The sequence below is a fragment of the Pomacea canaliculata genome, linkage group LG14 (genome assembly GCF_003073045.1).
Source record: "Pomacea canaliculata isolate SZHN2017 linkage group LG14, ASM307304v1, whole genome shotgun sequence".
Classification (NCBI taxonomy): Eukaryota; Metazoa; Mollusca; class Gastropoda; order Architaenioglossa; family Ampullariidae; genus Pomacea; species Pomacea canaliculata.
In genome coordinates this window covers 2025024-2043751 of record NC_037603.1, presented here as the reverse complement: position 1 = coordinate 2043751, position 18728 = coordinate 2025024, and the positions used below count along the sequence as shown (strand labels likewise).

The window sequence follows — 18728 nt, the reverse complement described above, 5'->3', positions numbered from 1 at the left end:
GGTGGTAATAAGTGAATACCTTTTATGGACCTGATAAGGACAACCCAAAATTTTATTCCAAACTAGAATGCCTGATTCAAGATACTCTGATCAGTGAAGTTATATAGTAGGAGATTGGAATTTAGTTGTGGATCCTAGCTTGACTATTACAACTACAAACACATAAGTAATCCAAAGCATCAAGAAGAGTAAAAACATTAATAGATGATTTGGAGTGAATATGTGGAGAAATCTCAACTCATTCAATATCAGTGTATGATGCAATAAAGCTATAGAACAGCTCATTCAACACAGGTGTATCAATATAGCTGAGCTGTAGAGCTATGATGTTCGAAGGTCTGAACTGTAAGGGAACCCCTATCCAGAAACAAAGCATACCACTTCAAGAGGAACCAACCCTTTACAAGTAGGTTAGTTTTTGTTTTCCCTTAAACCCTTAGTACACTGTGTAGTTGATGCACTGAATTTGGATATAGATGAGACCAGTGATGCCCAACCTTTTTCGGCCTGCGGGCCATATCCATTTCGGACAGTGTAAAATTGATTTAATACTAAAATTAATTTGCAGTTTTCTACCAGAACACACCCTAATTTTCTCTTAGTAATCTGTAATGACTGAAAAAGAGTTATCCAGACATTTTGAGGAAAAATATTGTTGAGCTGCAGCATGACAGTGTTTGATAATATTAGCATCATCCAGCAAAAACTGTACACAATCGGCACGAATCACATAAATAAGGTAACGGTCATCCACTAATCTTTTATAGGTCATTGAAGACAAGGTGTTAAGAGCACATTCTTCTTGAGGTCAGCTTTCAGGATGATGCCTCCTTCCACTTACTACTTTACCAAAATGGTCTACGATGTAAAACTCTTGAATTAAAAAAAAAAAACCAACATGAATTCTAAACATTTAAGACGTTTCCAACTGTTACTTAAAATAAAAGCAAGCAAAGACTTAGTACAGCAACAGGATTAAACAGAGCACTAAATTGCATTTTCTTCATTCTTTATTGTGGCAGAATGATATTTATCATCCATCACCTCATACAAGCTTTAAGGCACTAAACATTTTGATCTGCTGTTTGAACTTGTGGTTATTGTGGGGGGTTTGCTGGCTCCAAAACAAACTGGGATAAGTGGGGAATATTGTAAATCCCTGTACCAAGTATTGCACACATTCAGGTATTACCAAAACTTAAAAACATTTCACAACAGTATTCACACTGTAAAGAAAATGTGTATAAACTATTTGGATTCATTTGATTAAAATCAGACCAGCATATCATGGGATTAAATAAGGCTTTCTCAAGATGCCTTGTAACTTTGTCTCTTCAAGACAGAAATGTCAAAATTTGCTTTTGTGACCTGCCTAACAATCTCCCAAGAGTTACTCTTGTAACAATCATCATAACTTTTTAATTATTTCACGACAAACCTGCGACAAGTAGGGGATACTGTACTTCTCATGATAACATTGAGCAACTTCATCAAGAGTCTGAACTGCAAAGCATAACACCAGCCTTACATCAAAGCAATTGTCAGTACCCAACAGCTGAAAGCCTTGTTCAGAAGAAACATCCCAAATTGCACAGATGGTACAGATGCAAAACCATCGCTGGAGATAAAAACATCCCAAATCGCACAGCACTGGCGATGGTACAGACATATCAACACAGACTGCAGCTTCGTGGCAAGAAGTGATGTTGAACCTCACACATGATGCATCCGCTGTTGAAGAGACATAAGTGGTGAGCGCATGTTGGGTTCCTTGACTTTGTAATGCTGGTTGAAGTCCAAACGAAAACTGAGGAACCCAAGGCTGACATCAGGATGTGCAGCAACCATAATGAGAAATCGCTGGACCATGTCCTGTTGGGGACAAAGAAAAAGGCAATGGGTTATAATGCAAAGATTATCTCACCATGCTGCAACTGGTTTCCTACACAATTCTTGATCAGCCTCTCAGTAGCACAAGATCATGCTTTTCTCACTGACTCTGCCATATGATGCTACATATAGTGAGGAATCTAACTCGGCCATCTTTCACTGCTTTTCATCCACGTCTTTCCAATTAAACACCAGGTCCTAATCCTCATTTCACTCTCGCACAAATCATGATCAGCAGCTAACTCAAAGACCTGAATAGTAAGCTGCCACACACTGACTACAAAGTGAGCCCTTTCGTATGCAATCATGATTCTTCATACTGCATCTTCAAACATGGCTGTCCTAGCTTGCTTTTTAAAAGTATAGCAAAGGAGCATCCATATACACATTTTAGTAATGACAGATTATGATAAATAGCAGAGGTCCCCCCACTCCAAAAAAAAAAAAAAGGTTAACAGCCAAACGTAGTAGATTTTTTAGTGCAGGCATGCATCATATTAGTGGAAAAAAAGGGAGGTACAGTACATTATACGACTGGGCCAGAACGGTCATCTGAGCTCGTGTCGATGGAATGATGTTTCGCAAGAAAGTTGTTATTCTCTCCTTCTCTTCTTGTTCCTCAGCATCTGTCACTGCCCACTCTCCCTGTAATCAATAAAAGAAAAATGTTGAGTTTAGACTGCCACCAAAAAAAAAAAATCTTCTGCGAACAAAGAAAGTCTCTAATAGCTTCCAACAGACCTGGTTTGTGCGTTTCTGCCGGATTTGTTCGTAACGTCGTCGAACCTCCAGTTCTTCATTAGCTGCCTGATAAAACTTGTCTTGGGCACTCTCAAACTGGATGATAAGGTCAAAGATGGTGCGCAGCTGAGTTAGGATATCCTGATAAGAAAGATTTCCGTCCAGTTTAATCAACAGAAAAGGGTAACAAAAAAATTTTGTTCTGCTTGACCCCTAAAAACTTTCCGAAAGTTGGCTGCGATGCCCAGCTGCTAGTTTTAATGCATTTGGTCTAAATTTGGATAAAGAAATCTTCGCTTGTTTAATTAATAAAACAATCTATTGCAGGATCATGATATATTGTGTAGTGTTAAATGCAAGAAGAAAATCATTAATGATGATGACTGGAGCTAACTAGAGTTAATGCACTACTGAAGCAAATTTATATTACATAGACCCCAGTGACATACATGTTCAAAAAATCCTTTCACCATCAGAATACTACAGGGCTGACTACTCAAATGGGTATATCTGGTTAAGGCTCACTGAAAAACTTACTACTTTAACAGCAGCAACAGTCTACAGTAGTCTGAAAAAAAATATTTTTTTATATATTCTATGATGCTCTCACCCGAAAAAAAGATAAAACCACCGCCAAATCTTAAGTTGCATCAAAATATGTACCAAGCTCACAATTGTCCATCACAAGCCTTGCTACAAACCAAGGGACACAAAGATTCTTACGCGTGACTTTTCATCCAGCAAACATCTGCACAAGATCATATCCAGGAAGACTTGGTGGGCAGCGATGATGTGGTCCAGGTCTCGAGCCTCGCGAACCTTTCTAAGCAGTTCATCCCAAGAGCACTCTAGCACCTGGCACAAGAACATTTGATGTGGACCTTAAGTCATGGAGAAAGCTAAGTATGAAATAGCACAAAGTCTGGAACTGCAGAATACATAAAGGGAGTGTTCAAAGCAGAATAACTCAATTTAATTCCATTACCATCTTTTGTGATCATACATTTCAAAGTCCCAGCTAAATTTATCTATGCTTCTGGTGCATTTCTTCATACAATCTCATTTCATATTGCTGAGCCAGTTGAATTGTGTGATTTTTTCCATTTACATTAATTTGTACTTCAAAGGATTCCTTTTCTAACCCTTTATACTTTGATTTGCAAAACAAACAAAAATGGAAGGGGGGTGCGCCAAGCCAGCAATTAAGGCTCTCACAGCAAGACACCCAGCCCTGTAAACAGATGCCACATGCAGAGAAAGAACAAGAGCTGAACACAGATCAGTCAGCCTTCATTGCATTGGTGACAGGCGCTAACCATTGCACTACCAGACTGCCCTAACAAATATGAGAAATAAAACTGAAACGGAAAAGAAAATGAAATACACCAAAGCAGTGGCTGAGCATATCAAAGACTGACCTCAAAGTTAATGTAGTACTGCACCTGTTGTATGAAATGCACCATCTCACAGCCCAGGAGATGACACTGGTGTAAAACACCTGACAATTCTAAAATTAAAACAAAAACACAGTTTTAAAAAAAAAAACTTTATAAATTAATTCTTTCCACAATACATCCCCCTCTTAAGACAGACCTGAATACCACAATTTCGAAAATGAAAATCTGATATATTCTGATATATCCTGGAGTTTAGCAATGTTTTCAAATATTAAACAGAAAAGCAACATGTTAGAAACACGCTTTTAAGGATTGGCATGAATACTAAATTGTTACATAAGACTTTAAGCTCTAAAGATAAGTTTAAAGCAATGGAATAGACGGACAGAAGAATGAGGAAAGGTCTGAACCCAAATTTCATTTAATGAATGACATTTCAAAAAATATATATATATACAATGTTTGATTTTCAACAGAAAAGAATACGATATTTAAAAAAAATTAAATAGGGGAATCCCTAGGAGCTCCAAGTTTTAAAGATTGTGAAGAAGCAGCTGCAAAAAACCCTCAGACACCTGGACCCTTAACACGGCTTTTAATTCCCAAAATGGAGGTGAGTAGAAATAAACACCTGGAATGCTTTTAAGCCATCGAGCATGGGATATCTGGTTTTTCCAGATGAGTGCAAGGATGTATTCCATACGCTTGGCTCGCCACAGGAAGTTGAAGACTCTCAGATACATGATCATACATTCTGGTGTGAATACCTGACAGCAAAACTCATATTGCAATGTTGTGTTCTAGAAACAGGTGTTTAACTTGCAGCTCTACTTTCAGCGTCAAGTCTACCATAAGCTAAGAAACATAGAGAATTTTAATTATACATGTGCAAAATGTGTACACCTTCCAAAAAATGATTTCACTTTGACACATACATGCACACTTGACAAAGTTCTGTGACATAATAAACACTGTTCACCTTCCATATGATGTAAGTGGTTCCTATGTGCATGACAATTTTAAGTGCAACTACATACAATGAGTTAAAAGTTTTTCAACAACTTCCTGAAGCAGCTTTAGATTTTGGGAGGCACTCACCGTTCTAATGGGTCCATCAACATGGTAATCTAAACTGAACACGTCCCATCCAGTGTCACCAGGTGAAACCTTTCGCACAGAGATTAACAACCGAAGCTTTAGCAAAAGGTCAGACACTACACTCCAGCATATAAAACAGTCTTAAAGGCATATACACAAAATAAATCAAAATGAAACAGAGATGCAGTACTTTCTGGGAACAAACAGTTGCCTCTGTATTTCTTTTTTAAGTGTTTTATACAAATTTTCCTTAAAAGAACAAAATGTGAAAGGATGCAGAAAGTTGAAAGGGAAATTAATCCATAATACCCAAGGAAATGACTAAATTAAAACTGACATCAGATAACTTATTAGGTTAGGTCTGTAAGATATAATCAATGTTGCTTTAACTACTATACTGTACACACTCACCCACACATGCACACATTTTGGTCAAGATACTTCAAAGTCTCGTAAAGGGAAGAAAAACTATACACGTCATTTGTAAAATTATTTTATATGTTCTGTATTTTAATATCACGAAAAGAACTTTAAATAAAAATCATGCTTTGTGACATGTTTTGCAGATATCACAACAACAGATCAAAAGTCTTCATTAACCTCCGTTCACTTCAATTTACCACACTCCCATCCTCATAAAAAGAAAAACTATGCTGAAAAAAAGCAAATTATAGTTTAAGTAATGCTCTTTAAAATGTTGTGAGAACTGTTTCAACTGTATGTGTAGGTATTTGCTTTGTTTACTCCTTGTCTACTTCTTTTATCTTTAGCATCGTTAGAGAAATAAGCTGCCTATTTAGCATGAATGAGAGGACTAATCAAAAGCACTGGCTGTGGCCAGTAGCACAGCAGTAAAATCCTGAGTAATAGGGTAGTCAAGTGGTAAAGCAGTAGAACTAGGACTTTGCTGACCTCTAAAAGTCGGACATCAAGGCGCTTGAGAATGTCAGCATCGTCATACTGAGCATTGGTCGCACGGATGGCAGTCTCCAAAATGCCATTGAGATTGTGAAGATAAAGGTTTGTGGCAGGTTTGGCCAGGTCTTCCCTGCAAAATCAAGAACCTTTCAGTATGGTATATGAGACAGAGACTAAGAATGTGACAACACAGTATGATGTCATGACAAATAAAAAAAAATGAAATTAATACAAAATGACTGAAGCAACACTTTACAGGATTTTTTTATATTGCTTCGTTTCCACCCTTTTTTTTATTTTTACAGACTGATCATGATGAATTCTGCTTTGAATATATTTGTTCAAAAAGCCATCATAAGAAGAACATAACAATCATGGTATAATAACCTCACATGCAAACTAACATATTTAAATATATTAACACTAGAATAAAATAGGATGATACATGGCTAAAAAAACAGATATCTAAATGGTGATGATAGTGGTGTTCAAGATGATACAAAAATCTACTGAAGAAAGCTAAAATAAAATTTTGAGAGTAAATTCTCCTTCAAGACTTACAACATGACATGACCATAGGAGATAACTTTTCAATGGTTAAAGACCTAGGGTAACCCTCCAATCGTCATGTAATCTTGTACAGCCAAAGAAGAAACAAGCTAGCAATAAATGTAAAACACTAAGGCTTAAAACTGATGTTACTGATGAACTGAAAATCTCCATGACACAGCCACATGATTCTTAGAGAACAACATACTCTAACAAGTCCATGAGATGTCGAATGAAGTCACCTTGGCCCAGAAGCAAGTATCTCCTCATGGCCTGAAACAAACCATAAAAGCTACTGGTCACAGAGCACGTCAGAATGAAGGAGGGGATTAAAAAGGCAGGAAAACTCTTGATCTCTGGGTGGACAGATTCATATCTACCACCCATTTGTGCATACACACATCCAGCCTACTACCTTCAAGTGATCCATAAACTTGTACTGGGTGTGCAGCACTTCAAGAAGGTGCAAACTCGTTTGTGAATAGACGGCATCCATGTGTTTCTGGAAGGATGTCTCCAGGTCCTGTACCAGCATGCTCTCAGCTGCCGCACAAACCATATCATGACACTTCAACGATTTGCATAATTCAACACATTTCTGAATTCCTTGCACCTTCAGTCAATAGGGTCAACCAAGAAAGGGTTTGGGCATGAACTACTTCAGGTTTTTCAGATATTAGTCTAACATCTTGTTCAGATAGCTGTCCAGCATATCTAAAAGCATTTATGCACATGTGCACTTTATTTGACAGGCTCACAGTTTTTATCAACAGTCATAAATCTTTTCAGCAATGGCATTTTCTATCACAAAATCTACCTACCATCTTTCATGTTCAAAGCCATGGCGGATTCACGATCTTTGATGGGAGTGCGGTTTTGACAGACTTGTCGCAAGAAGTTGATGGACTTGCCAGTGAGAAGAATCTGTAGTGAGAGAGAATCAGCTCCTCAGCTGAGTGGTAAACAAGTTCTACAAACATTCTGTCAAGTCTAAAAATGCCTCTTGAGTTAATGCCCCCTTTTTAAGATGATGAACATTTTTCTTGATCTTCTAAGTGTGCTGACAGATACTAAAAGAGTGACAACATAATATTTATACATTTGCTTAAATTAATAAGTCTACTGTTTGTTTTCATGTTCATTGTGCTGTTGATGTCTGTCTTACCAACAAAACAATTTCAAGTGGCTTACTCTGCCAGCCTGATCGAAAGAAAGGAAACTTGGAATCATGGACTTGCGCAGGCTGTATTTGTCATGCCACAACCGGTCATTTTTCACAGTTGGATCTGAAGCAACAAAAAACTGAAAAAAGAGCAACCTGCATTCAGCACACAAAAAACTGCAAGAAGATAAAGTTCAATGAAAGAAATGAAAATTAGCACAAATCCTACATTTTTTTATGATGAAACAGAAAAATAACCTGGCTACCTCATGATAAGTGTCCTCTAGTTCGCCATCATAGACCCACCGCATTAATGTGGCATAGATTGGCTGAGACACCTGAAAAGGAAAAAGAGATAGAAAAATGTGTAATGACAGGAACCATGAGCAGTACGTGGAGAAAAAAAAAAACCATGATGTTTCAGAATAAAGTAAGGACAGTGTCAGAAGTAGAACTGAGACAGCAGAATCTAAACGAGGGGAAAGGGGAAAGAAATAACAAATAAAGATGCAGTTTAGAAGCACACCCACCTTCCAATATCAAGTGTGCGTGGGTGTGTGTGTGTATGTGCATGATATATATATATGATCTCTCTCTTGCTCTGTGTGTATGTGCACACGCATGCTGTATATGAAGAGATGAGATGAAATATTCTGTATTCTTACTTTCTTACATCTAGTCTCTGCTTCCCCTCCCTTTTTCCTGAGAAAGATAACTCCATCTTACCAAGGTAAGGGTGTGTTTAATGAGGCCTCTGACATATGGATCGCCATGCTGCATGTAAGAGAAGATGGAAGAAGCCAGAGCGCCTCCTTTTTTGCCTGTCACAAGAGTTACCTCATACATATCAAAGATGCTCAAATTTGCGTCTGTCACAAATGCTACATCACACACATCAAAGTTGCTCAAATTATATGGATGTGCATCTGCACATAGTTGAGTAAAACACGGCAGCTAAAGCCAGCAGCTTCATATTATGTTGCTGCAGAAATATGATTGAGAAGGGCTAACCTTTGCATATATCCACCAGAGCTGCCAGCGTCTTCAGTCGAAGCAGCGGGTCAAAGGTCCACACAACAAGCCGCCTAAGAGTCAGACCTTCGCCATCGCTGATGCCCTGGTCCTGCTCTTGTTGCAGCTGCAAGGTAAACAATACTCAGCAATGTAGTCTACATCACTTTCAAGGCAAGTGCTGTTTGCTGGAAACCTCATCCAACAAGCTGGATTGTGACTGTGCTAACAGAACCATTAATGAAGCACAAGAATATTCAACCAGAATTTTCTTGGTGATATTCGGCATAATCAAGTTCAACTATTACCAGTATATAAGTAGCAGCCTTACCTGTGCCTCTAAAACAGCAATGAGGCGGTAGTATTCTGTTAATTCTTCATGCAGGGCAGCACAAAAACTCTGAAAAACATAACATGTATTGCTCAACTCACATTTTGTATTTTTTACCTTCATCTAAACAAACACAATTTGGAAACACTTTAGAATGAAAACCTGAGAAACATTTTCTTTTCATATACATATCTAAAACATGAAATCAATGTATGACACCTGTCTGTAATTCTTCTGTAGTTATATATAAATTTGACAGAAAAGTGGCATGGCAGAATTTTTTGCATCTAACGGAACTCACTTCCTTAACTGTATCATGATCTAGCTTACACTACTGCATCACTAGTATTCAAAATCTGGGGGCTCTCACCTGTCCAACAAGGCCAAAAGCTTTATCTGCACTGCGTGACTCAACATAAATGCGCACTTTGTTGTACAGCCACCCACACTCAGCTAATTTGCTGATCAGATGGCGGGTTGCCTTGGGAATACCAGCCTATCGTGAATTAAAACAATTAACAAAAAAAAACAAAACATTAAAATGCCCGATAGACACAAATGCAGCATTAAGTACAAGACGACCTATATACTAAGTTACCAACCTCTGTACAGACCCTTAAATGCTCATGATGACTGTTGCATGCAGTAACTTGTCAATTCAAGGTAATCAATTTTCAAACCTATGGATCCATGCATCAATCACAACATAAAATTTCTGTCTTCAACTCTTCAAGACTTACCAGACATGACCATAGGGAGATAAAGGGTTACACTGGCCCTTTAACCCTCAAAGAGTTTTCTCCCTGACAGTGAGCTGGCACATGCCTTGCATGCAGAAAACTCCACTAGTCAGGTGAGCAACTGCCCTCTAACAGCACTAAAAGGCCCAATGCAAGGCCAATACACCAGTTTTTTTGACCCACACTCTACCCAAACAGCGGGAAGGTCGGGAAGGCCTTGACATCATGTCGTCTGGTAAGTCTCAAAGAAAAAGAATTTACTCTCACAATTTATGTCTTCTTTGACTGTACCAAAGCATGTGACCATAGCAGAATAAAGATTAAGTTGGAGTGAAGAACAAATAACCACCTGAGAAGCAGGAGGCAGCCTGTTGCACTGTCACAATTGACCACAACAGTGCCACAACAGAAACAGAGTGTGTGGAAAAGTTTCTCAATAAAGGAAACCAAAATGAACACCGGCACACTGAGGACAAGTCGGACAGGGTAAAACATTACAATGGAAAGAAAGGCAATCCAACTGCCTACCCCTCTAGGGCATGCCCGTAAAGCGATTGGGATACCTGAGGTGAAAGAATGGGCACTGGCATCTAAGAACACCACTAACCGCCACTTGAGCAGATGGTAAGCCCTCAGAGGCCGAAGGAGCTGTGTATTGTTCCCTGCAAAATCAGAATTCTTTGTAACAATAAAAAGCGTAGCACAGACAATACTGACAGTCAAGTACATGTCTTTCCTCAAGGAAAAGAAGTGGCACAAGAATTCTCTATAACATAAAAAAAAAAAACTGTAACACAGTTGACACTGCTGAAAAGCACAAGTCTTTTCTCAAAGAAAAGAAGACCAGTGCCACAAGGGAAAATGATGAATGATTTGCAGCTGGCAATGCCTAATACAAATTGTTACGAAATTGAGTATTTTTAGTTTGACGGTGCCTTGGCAGGAAGTGGCGATGTCAAGGCCAGGGCGTACTGCGTCTTAATTTTTTTATATTTTTTTTTATTTTGCATTTTTAGCATTTTTGAAGGGATCTATAAAAAGCTGGGGTAGACCTAGGTGGTCGTTATTCGATTTTTCTGAGTTGTTAGTAGTACTCTGTGTGAGTTGTTAGTAGCACTCTGTGTGAGTTGGAAATAAGAGGATGCGAGTAGCCTGTGTGGCAGTCCGCTGATTATGTGGTTATAACGTTGAGTTGTTGAACATTGAAATAATACTGAGAATATTACAGTGTGAGCCGCTGTATACGTGTTCTATCTTGTGTTCAACGGATGACTGAAGTGACTTTGTACAGGAAAGTGTGACACCGCAGATTTTCAGATCTTTAAACGAGCCAAGTTACCGCTACAGTCGTAACACAAATGACACCCACTGAAAGCATTGAGTGAGCATCACATGAGGTAAGAGCACCGGTTACCAGTAACCATAAAAAAAACAACCGGTGGACTGGCCTTGCATTGGGTCTTTTACGCTGTTAGAGGGCAGTAGCTTGCCTGACTAGTGGAGTGTTGTGCACACCAGGTATGTACTAGCTCACTGTCATGGAGAGCATTTTTTGATGGTTAAAGAGCCAGTGTAACCCTTTATCTTCTATGGTCATGTCATCTGGTATAGTCAAAGAAGAAATTAAAATCCTAAAACATTAACAGAACAGTGACAGCTTAGCCCTGAAGCATTTGTCATGAGCTAGCAGTTGTTGGACTAAGTGGATATGAGCATTGCCAAAGAGGAAAACACAGAATCATATGCCTATGTCGATTTATTGATATTTAAAGATTAAGCTTCACTACTGCTCAAGACTATGACCTTATACTTTTGTCACTAATCTCCACTTCCTAGCTAATAAACAGGTTTTTACTAAGGAACAAGGCCTGCTGCAAATGAACTGCTATTGGTGTTGAAGCTTACCTTATAGTCTATCCTGTAGCCATCACGAGTGGAATCAAATTTAATCCATTTGCCATCGATACCTTGGAAAGCATATATCACATCTTTAAGGAGCTCCCACTCAGGAATTTCACACGAAGCTGTAACAATTTTTAAAAAATAAAATAAACAATATAAAACATTTTTTTCCAAGAGTTGTCAGATATACTATCAAATAAAATAAAGTACTAAAAAACTCATAGGATTCGATATAGATATAAAAGACTAGGAAGCACTTAATTTTTTTTTTAAATATCAGATATTTCTTTCACATGAAAATTAGTTGACATGCATCTACTTGCTGGTATTTGTGATCTCAATTTTTTTTAAATTTAGCTCTTATTCGTCATATTTTGTTTCTAATGTTTCTTTAGCAGTCTGAACACAAGAGTGGATATAACACATGCAGTGAGTGATATGCTCTCTAGATGCAGAACCTTTAGCATTTTATCATGAAGGCTTCATCATTCAGTTTCAAGTAAATAAATGCCTCACCTCAAAAACAGCATCAACAGTTTCTCAGAGCTAAAAAACTAATGGGGGAAAAATCAACTCTTTGCTTACTATTTTCACCTCTGTGACTCAGTGCTTTAAGCTGCTGCTGTGTCGCAATCATTCGCGAAGAACGTGGAACAATGGCAGTTTCTGAAAAAGAACAAAGACGGCAAATATAACACAAATAGATCAGAGAATAACTAGTATGAAAAGGTTACTCTGCATCTTTTGACTAGCAGTCACAAAAATGTTTTAGTGCCATCAAAACATCACTTGACATATCTGAATTACTTTAAATAAAACATTTTCTCTTGTTTAACATTAGTTTGCATGTTAGTAAGTTATATCCCATGGCAGCAAATGGCATGCAGACTTTGTAACATTAGGTAAGAACATGTTTCAGTGAATACCTTCTTTCAAAGAAGTCTTTGAGTCTACCTTATAACTCTGGGTGTCTCGCCAGGAAGTCTGGGGTAGGCCTAACGTGCTGAAACACATATCTCCATCTGTAACTATTCACAAAACCTAGTGTGATCAAGCAGATTTCATTCCGATACTTATTACCAGCACAAAAAAAACAACTCATGAGCAGAAGCTGTAGCGATCTGTTCATTTGGGAATGTAAAGAACTGGTCTTCTTACAAAAGGCCTCTCTGCAAGCTAGGACGAAAGACTCACCTGGGCACAAAGGTCTGAGGCACAGATGTCAACCCCTCAACGGAACTGTTCCCACGAATGCTGCTGATGCCACTGGATATATTGGTGGCAGGAGACTGATGTGACAGATAACCAGCTCCAGTGGTGCCCCCTGTTACAGTTTCCGAAAGAGATCCAGTGGCTGCCAGGTCTCGTTGTGGTGGGTTGAAAGGGGTTGAGGTCACATGGGATGTTAAGTGATGACCAAAAAGAGAACTTCCCAGAAATGACTATTGACGAAAATAAACATTCTCTGCATTAAGTCAGCAATGGTTAAAAAAAAAAACAACCCAAAAACCCTGCTTTTATTCATCACCAGACATCTTGACAATTTTAAAGACCTACTTGGTTGGTGACACAAATCTCGTTCAAAGACTCCTTTCGTATTACTTATTAATATCTTGAACATGAAACTGTAAAAACAATTTTGTCTGTTCAAATCTCCATCTGAGCCCCAAAGCTAGGTGTGACATCAGCATAGGGTAAATCTGCATAGCTGATACAAGTTGCTCAGAATGTACACATTGATGAACCAAGAGGGGTTAGGAGTATCCCAAAAGTGTCTTCTTCCAGAGTCTGTACCAACCACTCAGAAGCATGCTTTTTCTCGTCCAACAAAACAGCAGTTCCACCCTAAAATGCTCAGTACATGTAATAGTGTCACCACAGACTGTCACAACAATGACAAGTACAAGTATCACTGCCACAACTACCAGTCTGCACAGACCAGTCTCAAATTTGGACTGGCTGCCAGGCGTAACAATATACAGCGATACCTCGGTTCTCGAACATAATTCGTTCCGGAAGGACGGTCGAGAACCAAATTGTTCGAGAACCGAAGCAATGAAACCCAAAGGAAATAATGGAAACTGGATTAATTCGTTCCAAGCCCCAGAAAATGCCTATTTACTGGCCTAATTTGTATATAATATGTAGAAAAACATGAGTCTCAACAAGAAATAAGAAATAAACGTGTATTTATTAAAACAAAAACAAAAAACAAAACAAAACAAAAATGTACTGTACAGTACAGTACAGTAAATTGTGTTTCATTTACTGTACCTGTACCAAACTTTATGGCAGGAGGGAATGAATGTGGAGGGAGGAGGGAAGGGGGATGGTTATTGTCACTGATGCCGCAAGCAAGGCGCGCTGGGCCGAATGAACGCCATTCAGCTCAACTCGGCTCATCTCAGACGTTCGGATGTTCGAGTTCCAAATATTTGTTCGGATTCCAAGACAAAATTTTCTCGAATTTCCTGGTCGAATACCGATTTGGTCGAAAGTCAAGGCGTTCGAGAACCGAGGTATCACTGTATTTGAACACTATAAAGTAAGTAAACTTACATATTTTTTTAAGAACTGCTGTTTACATAAACCATGACTGCATTGTGTACATTCCATCATAATATATATGACAGTATTATTTTATAGAATACTTTTGGTCATTACCCAAAGAGCAATATATATGCACTAGTATGCATGATAATATTTCATTCAATCATTTCTTTCAATGAACTCGATGCATTGCTTCACTTTCTGGCCATTGTAAAGTATGTTTACCGAGACAGCGTAGGCCTCACCTATGCTGACATAGCTCATTATTCATGCGTGGGAGTAAGATTTCATAGGAGTTGCTGCCTACAGGAGCAAATCTTCAACTTTGAAATTAAATAGTAAATAAACTGCTGAGTTTCAGGCACTGAACTTACAGAATGAAAAAAAGGGTGTTTCATAAAGTCCACAATTGTTCATATTTTGCAGGACTTTTTTTTTGTTTGAAGATTGTAAGCACTGTTCCTATCATTTTCATTATCTATTTCCACTCCAATTAGAAGACCATTTGTTGTTTTTTCCTTTTTGTAGCCTATGAGTGGTTCAGTATTGAGCAACGCATTCTTAGTGTGAAGACTTATTACAACAGGGAGTGCTACGCAAAGACTGATCTTGCTTCACAGCCAAGAATGGCCTTCGAGGTCATGTGACCTCACACCTTATGATTTCTGTTAATGGGGTATGTGAATTCACAAGTTTATGTGGACAAACCTCAAAATGTATTCCCATAAGATACATACCCTAGGTGTGACCTGCCCTGTGCCACAAAGAGAAAGAAGCAGGTGTAGAATAGCCCATCTGTTCTTCAGAACACCCTGTAAGTAACATTTAATAAACACAGTTACCTTTTCAGTTTCTTTTCTTCAAAATAACTTGTGGATGCTGAAAACAGCAACTAAAGATCATTCTGCACCTGCTGTTAATGATAAGGTACTTAAAAGACTTAAGACAATACCTTTCAAACCATTACAGTTGAAAAAATCCGTACAATCAAAGAATAAGGCCAGAAAAAAGACTTACAAGATCTAACCTCTCCCAATCCTAAGCCCTGGATTGATGGAAAGACATAATAAAGTCTTCTCTGACAACCATGTTAAGAACTCATCTCCACTTCTTAAAGTTCAGTTGTTGTCCTCTTGGCATTGTAATTCATGGCAGAATATATAGATGAATAAACAATACTAAAATTATATAAGGATTACTTCAATTGATGATGAAATCAAGCACAGAAGCTTGGGAACATTTGTAAACATATGTTGGCCAACCAACCTGTGACTGAAGTTTTCTATGAAGCTCTGCAAAGCTGGCAGCATCGTCTTCACGACCTCGCCGCACCACTGCAAAAAATAAAAAAAGCTTCTGTGCACTACTGTGAAGAGGTAAGGCACAGTAAATTAAACATTGACAGACACTAACTACAGTCATGATACTGTGTAATGAAATTCAATAAAACCAGAGTACTTACAGTAACGCTTGATCTTTTCAGAAACCTGGAATTCATCACCTTGAATGGTGGAGTAGTTACTGTAGAGAGAAAAAAAATGAAAAAATTAAAACTTCTTTAGTTATTTCATAAACTTCTTATGGTACATAAAACAGAACAGAAACTAAAAGAAACAATATTTCATAAATTATTCCCCTGGTCAGGGTTATGATTGTAAGCTAGACAATATTAGAGCAAGTAAATAAAGTACCCTTTATAAACAATACATTATTTACAAAACTTATTTTTTAATCTGGTCAAGAACTAAATAGAATAACACAATAAAAATGATTGACAAGCCATTTAAGTGTGATGTCCCTTTAAATGAACCAGAAGACTGAAAGAGGTGTATATACATTAATTTTTTTTATACTATTCAACTCATATAAGTTTACAATGTTTATATTTACCTTCCTAAAATACGTAGAGCAAACTGATAATGTGGGATTACTGCATCTGAAAATTAGATCAAGATGTACGTGAACCAAACGAAATGAAGATACCAAGTCTTTTAAGACACAGGGAAAGAGAGAGAGAAGAAAAATGAGTGTTTATGAATATATTTGCGCGCGTGTGTGTGTGTGCAAAATTTAGCTGCCTAACCGTCATGGAGAAGGTACTTCTGGAAGCAGTCAGAGATGGAACTGTACAAGAAAAACTACATGTACTACAGCAGTTTAACTGAGGAGTTTACTGCTTGACAAATGGAAACATATAAGACAGGTTTAAATGTAATTTGGATTACAGCATTAAGACAAATGGTCTACACGTTAATCACACAAAAGTTTACTTTCTGCCTAAACGTGTGCATCAGTTATTTACTATGTCCATTAAATACAACAATACCAAATCAACTGTTCCTTTGGTATTTTTATGTGAAGACTGGGCAGAAGAAGCTGAAGAGGTTCAACTCGCAAGTGTTTTGTTTGCTTTAATCAACTGAGCAAAGGCACAAAAGAACAGACTGACTGAAATTTTATGTGGTTTTCTTCCATCAACACACTAACAAATGTTATATTTATGATAATAATCTAGAACTTCAACAGGCCGTCTCAAACATTCTTGACCAACTGGATAAACAAGCTAGACATCAGCTTTGTATAACATCACATAATGCCACTGGCTATTACCGGAACTATTAATTTTTTAACATATTTCATTTTCATAAACTATCTAGCTTTCCGAACACACAAGGTTTAATCAAATTTATTTTTGAACATTTATTCTCATTCGGGACAAGTCCAGGCCAGCAACTGAGTCAGTGGCTACCATACCGTCACAAAGTCCTGTTAACTTGCAGCAAAGCTTCTGGAGTAGGCTTCCTGCCGTGTTGCCGTCGCCTGTTAATCTAGAAGACATTTCCTTTCCAAAATAATCACAAGACAGGTCATCTAGAATGAGCAATTTTGAAGCTTGCAGAGCGAAAATGTTCGGTTATCGCGCCATTAGGCAGTTTACAAGCAAAGCCTGACTTCCGGTCTTTCCGTAAACATGTCGTAGAGTCCTACATGAACACGCCGGGCAAAGAGAAATATAGTGTGTGAAAACAGCAACTGTTTAGCATCTGGAATGCTGGTAAGATATTTTTCAGGCTGATGAAACTGGTTCAATGTTTCACTGTTTAGATTTGGCTTCACCGGTAAAATTTGGAAATGCACATTTTCATCAGCCGCGCTGACTTTTGATTTAATTTCTTTTCATGGATGCAGGCTGCTAGTCCATCGTGTCAACCGTGGTGTTGTCATTTATGTGTTTTGTATGTGGTCAGTTTTTTTTTAATAAGCCGCTTTGTAAAAATTACTCAGTGAAAGCAAAAGCGGACAGGTCTGCAAAAATTGCTGTAGTATTGACGCAATTGTCGTTCAACCCCAAAGTCAAAAGTTCATTGACATATATAGCGACTGTAATCATTGCTTTACTATTCGCTAATTGCTGGTTACGTTGAGTTTTTTCGCTTCATATTCTGTTTAATACATTGTCTCTTATGACATACTAGGGCAGTTCTTTGTTTCCTATGACAATAAGAATGTACCACATTGACTATGATAACATAAATAATCTAGACATGTCATATTGTTTCCAGAAAGATAATACAATCGTTTACTAAATACTATTTACTATATAATAAAGTCTCCTGTTAGTATACCATAATATTCTATAAAATTAGTATTTATATATATATCATATGCCACATTGTCTCCCATAACACAGTAATCCTTCATCATGTTGTATTTTCTGCAACACTAAAGTCATTATGTCAAAATCTCAGAACTCACAGACCAGTATAGGCTACTATAAATCAAACATATAATAAAGTTTTTATTCTTCAGGAGATCAGACATTTGTTTGCTCTGTACAATACAACTGATATGTGGCAAATGTGTTTTCCATTGCAGAAGAAAATGCATATCTTCAAAATTTGCGTGTTGCTCAATAATCATTATACCACTGTATTACTCTAATAAGTTTAATAATAATAATGGGAACTTATAATGCGCAGCATCACGACCAAGATAGATCCCACTCTGCACAGACCAATAATGATAAAGCTAACAGCCAGTAAACAGATGAGGTACAAGAGTAGAACATGAGGGAGAAAGAGTTCAAAGGAAAAACTATTTCAGCTGTCACATCTCAAGCCTAATCATTTTATTCTAATTAAGAATTACCCAGAGCATAAGATCAGAACCAGTCAGCTCATACTAAGGATTAAAGGAAACAACACTAAATCCTTTCCTTCTTGTATCAGATAACATTCACTTCATTTGGGATCTCTTGTAAATGCTCTAAAGCCACATATATTCTGACTGAGGATATATTACCATGAGTGTGTCACAAGTTTTCAATTTACTCAGATTTTACCTTTCTCATAAGTTTCAAAAAAGTTTCATAAAATGTGAAATGTATTTTTCATCCTTAATAGCTTTTATCATGCTGACCTATAGGCAAATATGAATTC

The 18728-nt window shown here is 37.7% G+C and overlaps 2 protein-coding genes across 2 annotated transcripts in view; one reads left to right on the top strand and one right to left on the bottom strand.

Moving 5' to 3' along the window:
* Positions 1 to 992: 992 nt before the first annotated feature.
* On the bottom strand, positions 993 to 17249 carry LOC112555914 (gamma-tubulin complex component 3 homolog). The gene is made up of 26 exons (XM_025224497.1): positions 17044 to 17249; positions 16180 to 16225; positions 15752 to 15810; positions 15556 to 15623; positions 15027 to 15101; positions 12934 to 13181; positions 12666 to 12742; positions 12325 to 12405; positions 11743 to 11861; positions 9468 to 9593; positions 9098 to 9166; positions 8767 to 8893; positions 8482 to 8576; positions 8022 to 8093; positions 7785 to 7895; positions 7415 to 7517; positions 7009 to 7136; positions 6802 to 6866; positions 6039 to 6174; positions 5127 to 5195; positions 4660 to 4795; positions 4050 to 4138; positions 3355 to 3486; positions 2632 to 2772; positions 2416 to 2535; positions 993 to 1872 (listed from the first exon to the last, which is right to left on the bottom strand). The coding sequence occupies exons 1-26, from the start codon at positions 17126 to 17128 to the stop codon at positions 1714 to 1716; spliced, it is 2736 nt and encodes a 911-aa protein (XP_025080282.1). The 5' UTR covers positions 17129 to 17249; the 3' UTR covers positions 993 to 1713.
* Positions 17219 to 18728, top strand: part of LOC112555912 (probable phospholipid-transporting ATPase IF) — a 42168-nt gene continuing 40658 nt past the window's right edge. The window contains exon 1 of the mRNA XM_025224489.1: positions 17219 to 17344. Within this exon, the coding sequence (XP_025080274.1) occupies positions 17339 to 17344 (6 nt within the window). The 5' untranslated portion in view covers positions 17219 to 17338. The remainder of the gene's footprint in view (positions 17345 to 18728) is intronic.